The 9360-nt window shown below is 36.9% G+C and overlaps 1 protein-coding gene across 1 annotated transcript; it reads right to left on the reverse strand.

Moving 5' to 3' along the window:
- Positions 1-3781: 3781 nt before the first annotated feature.
- On the reverse strand, positions 3782-7395 carry LOC149228295 (putative WRKY transcription factor 35). Its single transcript, XM_089378142.1, has 4 exons — positions 7008-7395; positions 6185-6839; positions 5266-5403; positions 3782-4820 (listed from the first exon to the last, which is right to left on the reverse strand). The coding sequence occupies exons 2-4, from the start codon at positions 6814-6816 to the stop codon at positions 4214-4216; spliced, it is 1377 nt and encodes a 458-aa protein (XP_089234268.1). The 5' UTR covers positions 6817-6839; positions 7008-7395; the 3' UTR covers positions 3782-4213.
- Between the last annotated feature and the right edge of the window lie 1965 nt (positions 7396-9360).

Consider the following 9360-nt stretch of genomic DNA (forward strand, 5'->3'; position numbering starts at 1 on the left):
CCAAAGAGATGCTAATAGGGGATGGCTAGAAATAGGGCAACTAAAGACTCCTTACTTCACACAATAGCATACTGATAAAGGCCAAGCAATATAACAACCACTAGAGAAGACCAAAATCCCAAGGAAGAAGAGAGAGGACTTTGCCTCTTGATAAAAGAAATAGAGTAGAAAGTGCTTGAAACAAAACTAACTCACTAGAATTTTTTTCTCTAAAATGAATAGACCTAAGTAGGGAAGTAAGGAATTCAAAGGAAATAATAGAAAATGACCCTCAAAACTTTAGCACAACATAGAATATTTGCAAATGGGACTAAACTCCACATAACACTACCCATGTTTAAATTGATATGAAAAACACTCTAACTCATGTAACCTTCCATTGAGTAAACGATGATGATGAGATAAGGACAAAAGATTATCATGCCAGGTAGTTCCAAGTGTGTTGTGGAGAATTTCCATTTACATGATTACATCACAAGTAATCATACATGAATGTCACTTTGAGCTTCAAAATTTCACAACAGAGGTCCATAAAGAAAGATTCATGCCAACCGTGCATCAAATCCATGGAAAGCAAGGTCAGGGTTGAATACCTCCATATGAACTCACACACAAGCATACTAGCTTAACCAAATCTCTCCTTGCACTCAAGAATGTAATGAATTCCCATGTCCTCGTTCTATCAATTCATCTCGCATGCGAATGTGTTAAGATACCACCCAAGCCAACTATGAAGGAGTCCCCTACATATCATACTAATTGTCATGGAATTAGGGAGTAGTTTAACGAATCATTAATCAACAACAATAAACCCAACTCCAAGGATAATTTTCCATTTGATCCACTATGAGATTATTGTGTCTAAGAGTATCAAAGCAATTAACCTTCTAGAACTAAAACACAAGAAGCATGATACTAAGAAAATTTGAGTTAAGATGTAAGTCTCTAGGAGTACCTTTCCAAATATGCTCTATTGTAATTTTGAGCCACCAATGACTATTAACAATGAGAAACCATGAGTTGTGGCTATGATAAGCCTTTAGAAGAGACCATAAGCTTCTACTTGATTGTTAGAAATCCTCCCCAAACACCAAGCCAAGGTGAGTTCCACTCATCCTTGGGAGCAAAAGATAAAGACTCCCTCACACCTACCCCAAACAACAAGTACCACCCCTAGAGACCATACATTATCATACCATAAACATGAACATATTATACTTTCTCCATCTACACAATACTCTTAATAGATAAATTTGTGAGTTGTACCTTAGACCTCATATACAACTCTCCACTCTACAACCTTCTACAACTTCAATAAGATTGTACTCTGATTTTTAATTATAATTTTTTTGTAATTTATCATACAAATGATATCCTTAACCATCTTTACAAAAAATTATTCCCATGTAAAACAGATATATATATATATAATCAATTCTTTCTCTAACCCATGGATGCACTAAGTACATCTAAACCACCGTCTTGTTCTCTGCTTCCTTGCTGCATCATGACCTATTATTGCAAGACCATTAGTGCCATACTATGCCCTCTCAAGCAAGTTGAAATCCAATCCTGTCAACATGAGAGGCCTCTCAAGGTATTGACATAGCAGTGGTGCCACATTATCCTCACTTCTTCAACTTGGAAATCCAATCCTGTCAACCTTAGAGACCTCTAATGTGTCCTCACAAGGTATTGCCCAAACATTGGTACCATACTCTCCGCTCTCGCTCCACTTGAAAATCCAATCCAATCCTGTCAACATCAAAATTTTCACAGGGTATCGCTCAATAAACTTGCGACAACACATGAGACGCTCCATCATCCATGATTACGCTTTGGGGCTCTGGTGCTCTGAGCTTTGCTAGAGCGTATAGGTTTCATAGCTCTATCTTCTTCTCCCGCGAATCCCTACGTAATAGCACATGTGCTTCTTAGGGCCACTGTTCATTTGCTTATTACTTAGCACCCATGTGCCTCTGGGGGCCACTGTTCACTTGCTTGTTTACCTCTACTCACATTCTAGTTAATGCTCAAGGGCGCGTTTCTGGTAAATTTTATTTTGCAAATACTTATAGAGAAGACTCTTCTTTACTCCCTTCCTATTCATAGAGATTTTCAAAGGTTCCCAAAGGGTTTGAGAAGCAATAATGGTCATAATGTTAGGGGCTGGATTCTTCGGAATCCTATAAGTCAGAGCCTTCATCCACATTGAACTTCATTTATTACAGTCATTATTCAATTTTTTTGGGTTTGCAATTTACATAAATTCATCTTCTATCTTTCCATGGAGGCTTGGCCGCTGTGGTCCATGCCAGACCGAACTTCATTTATTACCGTCATTATTCAAATTTTTTGGGTTTGGAATTTACCTAAATTCATATTCTATCTTTCCATGGAGGCTTGGCCGCTGTGGTCCATGCCAGACCGAGAAACAGGCGTTTTTTTCTCTGTAAACATTTCAGTTTTGCACGTCTGAGTTAGTACTATGGTGAGACTGTCACTGTGTCATTATATATTTTCAGAAGAATCTGGCCACACACTAATATATTCAGCTTGACAACGCAGGACAACAGAGATCCTGATTGTAAATCTATATTCAATTTCATAATGTCCAACTATGTTGCTCGTGAACATATTTAACTTAAAATAAGTCTACTAAGAAATCAATAATCTAGGGTTGAAGTAGGTTGAGAAACTTATTAATGAATAAAAGGAATACTCCATAATACATTGGCATGGCATTATATTTGAATTCATAGTAATGCCAGTAACATGCTCATTCTGATCAGAGCATGTTTTTACCACATATTGGGCTGTTTGCTCAACAAAGTGTAAAGTGTAATAATGCAAGAGGAAACCATAACAAAACGTTACAAAAGAATGTTAAGGAAACCATTACAAAACCTTATAAGAGAATGTTAAGAAATCTGGTAATCTGCAGGAGGAAATCATGACATGAGGAAATCATAACATAACCTTAGATGATGTTAAGAGATCTGCAACGCCTATTTGTTAAAAGTTTAATGTTTTTATTTTTAAAAGATTCAAAAATAATATGCTAAGAGATCTGCCAAACTCATTTGTTAAAAGTTTAATGTCATGTTTTCAAAATTTGTTACAAGTTTAATGTTTTAATAAATTCAATAATATTATATATTTAGTAGCAAATTTATGGCTATTTATTAAACGAAGTTCATTTGTTTAATGTTATTAAATAATTTTTTTTTGTAAAAATCATATAAGAGAAATTTTTGATAGAGTTTGGAATCAACAAGTGTGGTTTATCATTAAGACCAAATGAAAAAACATACCATAACAAAAACTTTACTTAATTCATTATGGATCACAGAAACTTGAATACAGAAATTTAATATCATATTTTTTAAATTTGTTATAAATTTAATACTTTAATTTTTAATAGATGCAAAAATATTATGAATTTAGTAACAAACTTATGGCTACTTATTAATATTGTATATATAAGCAATGCTAAAATATATACTTTACCTTCCAATACAATAGTGTATATTAATCATTTCCTGAGATGTCATTAATTGCATTCACAAGCTTTACCTTGTCGGTAGTCTTACTTTCTTGATGTGTGATCTCAATTCATTACAACGTCAAGGACATTTCATTTCCTGGTTCTGGAGGTTTTATTGTGTTGCATACCATTTCAGAGCAGGTAGGTTTGAGGATTTGGTTTCCTGGTGTCTGAATCTTTAATGTTCTCATTCTTTAACATGTCAGAATTGTAACATAACATTTACTGCAAAAGTTAGGATACAGATTTACCAGATGTCAGAGTCCCCACCAGCAGCCTGTTGAAGTGAGTGCTGCTGCCATTGGATGTGTACACTGAGCAGCAGAGTAAAACAAAATTAGACCCCACGCAACTTAAACATAGATGCTGTCTGAAAAATTACTTCCCGGCCAGGGTTCCGTATATCAGCATTTAACAGTGACAGCAGCGCTGCAATTTCTGGGGGGATTCGTGAAGTATTTTTCTTTGGACCAAAGGCATCGTGCAACTAGTGCATATACCTAGCTTTTATTTCATCACAGTGCACCGTTCAACTGGGTGTCTCCATGTGGAAAGTAAAGTATGTACAGCAATGCTTTTCCCTTGTCAACGAATTGTATGCAAGAGGAATGCACGGATTCAATACGACGAAAGAAAAAGAGTGTGCAGGATGTGAAACCTGGGTTCTCACATGGTGGTTTTGTCCTCTCCAAAAGTGTTGGTGGTGGGAGTGGTGGTGCCGTTGGTGGACCAGTTAAAGAGATTAAAAGGGTCTACTACAGTGCTGTCCGGGTCGTCATCATAAGATTGATCATCCACAAATTGCCTTGAAAACATGTTCATAGGCTCTGGCAGATCGGCAAACAAATCATCATTGTGCAGCAAAGCAGAAATGGATATTTGCAGGCCTGATATGTCCTCATCATGAATATTGAAAAGCCTTTCATCATTGATTGGAGCGCCGGCATCTTCTCTTGTTGTTGTTGCAGCTTTTGATGGCTCCATAATTGAGGTGAAGCCATTCAGTACGGAGTCTGAGTCTGCCTGACGAGCCTTGAGCATATCAACGTTTTTCTCGGGCTTCGAACCAGCGATTTCTTGATTTGGGCACGCCTCCTCCGACTTGATACACCTGGTTTGCCTAATGGAGCCTGCGAGGGAGCTTCTCTGAGTAGGCCAAGGATGGTTATGGTCGGACGTGTAAGTCATTATCACCATATTTGGGTCTGTACGATCGCGCTCGACCTGCTTCTTTGCTAAACAGCCCTTAGAACTACTGCACCTGTAGTAACCCCTGTGAACAAACCAGACAAGGATTTTATAATTGGCTCCATCCATTTCTGACAACAGACCATGTAGCCATTATCCTATTTGTGCAAAACATTGAATAGAAAACATTAACCTGCATGTGTCAAAATATATATTTGTTAGGGTTCCTGGTTGACTTAGATGAATGTATTTCAATGGTAAATCTCCATTTTCACTATCAGAAATCTACATTGGCCCGGGCATGCTTGACTGTATTTTTTATGAAAATGATTGCATCAAAAAGTGATTAAATAAAACGTGTGCATAGAGACCTCCATTTCTTAAATCGTGCATTCAGCACTTTCAGCGCCACTAGATAATTCGGCGACACATATATCGACCTATTCTTTGGATAACGTGAGTTTGCGACAGGCTAATGATAGTTTGAAAATGGAGACTAAGGAAACAGTTGCTTATTGCACGTAATTTACCTTGGGTATGGAGATCCTTTGATGGGCTTCTGCCCATATTTTCGCCACGCCCAGTGATCCGAGGGGACATCTTCCCCGTTGGGTTTGTTACCTCCTACGGCTGCTGGAACGCAGACAATCCTTTTCTGCAGTGTTTTCCTGTAAATGAACAAAGATGATTTCTTTGGACGAAATTGTCTCAAAACTGGTTTGTCATTACAAATTTAGCATTGTTATAAAGTATTGTGTAAATTATGAAATCAAAACTAAAATCTTTATAAATAAAACTAATCTAAAAAAGTTAATAAAAAAATCTTATAGTTTTTTAATTGTTTGGTTTTTGGAAATAGAGTTTGCCCAAAAACCAGCCTATGAAACAGCTTAATTTGGTATTGCCATGTTATAAAAATCAAAATCCAAAATCAAAGTTAAAAACATTGCCAGTGAAACCAACTCAAAAAATTGGTTCCTTATGTTATAAAATATTAAATAAACCATGAAATCAAAATCGAAAATTAAAATCGCTCTGAGTAAAACCAACTCAAAAATAAAATATAGCTATGTTATAAAATATTATATAAACCATGAAATCTAAATCTAAAATCAAAAAATAAAATCAGTCTGAGTAAAACCAACCCAAAATATTGACTATAACCATATAATAAAATATTATATAAACCAGGAAATCAAAATCTAAAATCCCTGTAAATAAAACCAACCCAAAAAAACCAATAACTAAATCTCAATCTCACCAATAACTAAATCTCAGTCTTTTAAATGCTTGACTTTTGGAAGTAGAACTTGCTCAAGAACCAGCCCAGGGAATAGTTTAATTGACTATCGCCATGTTATAAAAATATTATATAAACAAAGTCCAAAATGAAAGTTAAAATCCCTGTGAGTAAAGCCAACCCAAAAAAAACCAATAACGAGGTCGCACCGTTTTTTAATTGCTTGGCTTTTGGAAGTAGAGCTTGCAATCTTGGGCGCAAGGGAACTGCTTGATGCTGAGGATCCTTGTGCGGCCTTTTTGGAGATAAGGAGGGCCGTTGAGGGACTGATGAGTGAATTAGTCTCGTCCTTCTTGCTGGATATTTCGGCTACGTTTGGGGTTCTTGAAATTTCAAACGATGCAGCGCCACAGACCAAACCATGATTCATCCCTTCGTTTTTTCTGGGATTATTTCTCTCTGTGTCGCAACACATGGCGGCGGCGTCCGATGGGAAGAATCGAAGAGGCGGTGCAGTATACTCTTTGGGGCTTTCAAACAGTGCGGAGGCGGAGTCATAGCGCATGAACAGACTTCCATTGTTGTTGTTGTAGTAAGGGTTAACAATTTGAGCTTGCATTTCACCAGGCGCGGCCATGCATGCGGATTTATTTCTTGAAAGATTCGACAACACATCGGCGGATTTGCTCTGTGCAATGGGGGTTTGAAGCGTATCCAAATCAGTTATGAGACTCCCCTTCCTCACCCTCTCCCCATTGAAGAATGCATGAGGTGTTTGCCATTTGTAAGCTGCTGAGACTCCACTGGCCCTCACAACGGCTGCCAGATCGCCCTCGTCCATGGTCAACCCACCAATCCACGCGCCTGTATTCGAATCGGATTAAAAAACGGCGAGATAACGTGAAAGCTTGCCTTTGGACAGTTGGCAAATGTCAGCGCCGCGCCCTCTCCCCCTTTTTCGGATACAGATCAGGGAGCGACTGAGAAAATATCACAGGTGGGTGTTGTTATATGAAAGGATGGATTACTTACCTCTCTCACCCCAATTTCCATTTGAATCCCCATCTCCATCAGACGAGAATAATGGATGCCGCGCAGCTATGATGTTTCAAGAAAGTACAAATCTGCAATCGATCAGTTTCACGATTTCACCCAGCCTCCGCCCGTCCGTTCGTCCGTCCCAAGAAACAGTTGGGGGAAGCAAGGCGTGCAGCGTGCTTCAGAGTTTCAGAAGACGGGCCGGTGCGGCGCTGACTTTACCACATCTCGCAGAGAGGACATCTGGACATCTTATTCTCACTCTCTGTCCACCCATGAACACTTTTCAACCTCAATAATAATAATAATTATTATAGAATACAACATCTCCCTGGTGGAAGAAAATGCCTACAGTTGACATTGCAAAGCCACTCAGGTTTTTTTTTGCAAGAATCTTCCAATGCCTTTCAATTCATACTCACTATTTCTCACACACAAATGTAGCCCAGCACTTTGACTAGGCATATACAACAAAAATACTCAGTGATATGAATGGGTGGAAGAGGCATGAGTCACATGTGATATCACACATGAATAAAATATATATCTCCAAGTCTAGTGCAGATAGTCAAATGTCTCCTTGTATTATTTCCTTAATGAAAATGTGATTGTAGAGAGAAATTACGATTAATAATAAAATATTCGAGATTTTGAATTAAATGTACTAAAAAGTAATTTGTTGTTATTCTCTACTTCAATCTTAATCTATGATAACTTTATTTTTCATGGCAATTTTAATTATTTATGATAAGTTTATTTTTCACGGTAATTTTAGTTATTATGTGGTTGATTTCTTTTTACATAGTTGTTTAATTTGGATGGAGTTATGTATGATTTTTTTAAGGGTGAATCCCTTCCTTTATAGATATGTTGTAATTATGTTATAAGCATTTTAAATGATAAAAGCAAAAAATTCCTTAATTAGTGGTGTATCATGTACTATTTTTATTAGTGATTGTTGTATCATGTATTATTTTTATTAGTGATTGTTGCATCATATACTATTCTTATTGGTGATTGTTGCATCATATACCATTCTTATTGGTGATTCTTGAAGCTAATTAGACTTACACATATGTAATTTTTTTGGTACTTTCGAATGTATTCAATCAATTACTAAGGGACGTCTAAAGGTTGTGTTCTATACATAAAATATTGCCAATTGTTGCTTCTTGGCACCATGTAGGGGTTAGATGAGATTATTCACTTCGATAAAATCTTATTCATTAACTTAGTTTAATGTAAGTCCAAAATGATTCCAACGCCAAAGATGTCTCTAACAAATTCTATCAATAAATGATTTGTAACTTAATCAATCCCTTGCATAATTTAATCAAGACAAAAGTCCAAAAGGAGTATAAAGCTATAGAGGTTGGATGGATGCCTTATGTTCTCAAGGGGAAGAGACAAGTGACTTGCCATGTATTAATTATATTTATAACTATATGAGATGTCCTCTTATTGAACCTCATATTGGGAAAAAAGCTAACCATATTATGGCCAATCAACTTTGACCTTTGTATTTCTGTAGTCATTTAGATGCAAGGTTGGATGTTAAGTGGGGGATGGTGCAGGGATGATCAATGCATATGTGACTAATTACTGCTCACCCAATGTTCTTTAACATGCCTAAATGAGGGACGGTTAGGTTTGATTTGAATGTGGGTGATTCGAACAATAATGTTATTGGTTAGGAATAATGGTTGTACTCTTCAATTATGGCTATTATGTGCCTAATGAGTAGCAATATGGCAAATGATGAAACTTGGAAGTCGGTTGGCCATAAATTTGTTTAATAAGACGAGATGTGTTGAAAATGTAGCAAGGAATGGCTTCTTTAACTTGTGCTTTAATCAAAGACGCCAATTCAAATTCAATCTCATAGTTACTTGAGCTAGTTGTCAATTAAGATGTGTAATGTGGCCTATCAGTGAGGCATTGTTAGTTAATTTAAGTCATATGGCTTTCACTGAGTTGTGGACTAGTCGATGGCTAAATTTAGCTATCTAGTGGAGTTAACTCTAGTGTCTGTCAGTTAACTGATCTCTAGTTATAGAATGGAGATAGACATGAGTTTAGTTGAGTTGTTGACTTTGTGTTAACTAAACTTACTCTCAGTTAACTAGTTGCAATTGCTAAAATTAGCCCTAGTAGGTCATGCAATTTGAATTGCCTATTGAGATTGAATGAAGGCACATATATTTTATTTATTGTACACAGGTTTTTGTGTGCAAGGCTTGAAGATGAAGGCAAAGCATTTCTCTTGGGAATTGTCCAAGGAAATAGGATAAAGGCCTATTTTTAGGGGTAGATTTGAGCTAGGAAATAGGAGCTCCTAGCAAGGTTT

This window comes from Pinus tabuliformis, chromosome J (genome assembly GCF_031772625.1).
Source record: "Pinus tabuliformis cultivar Carrire ecotype Pingquan chromosome J, CPIR1, whole genome shotgun sequence".
NCBI lineage: Eukaryota > Viridiplantae > Streptophyta > Pinopsida > Pinales > Pinaceae > Pinus > Pinus tabuliformis.

Coding starts and splice junctions, on each gene's coding strand:
- LOC149228295 (XM_089378142.1), bottom strand. CDS start 6,816: ATGGACGAGGGCGATCTGGCAGCCGTTGTGAGGGCCAGTGGAGTCTCA. Junction 5,404..6,184: donor AGCCAAGCAATTAAAAAACG/GTGCGACCTCGT, acceptor GTTCATTTACAG/GAAAACACTGCAGAAAAGGA. Junction 4,821..5,265: donor AAAGGATCTCCATACCCAAG/GTAAATTACGTG, acceptor GTTTGTTCACAG/GGGTTACTACAGGTGCAGTA.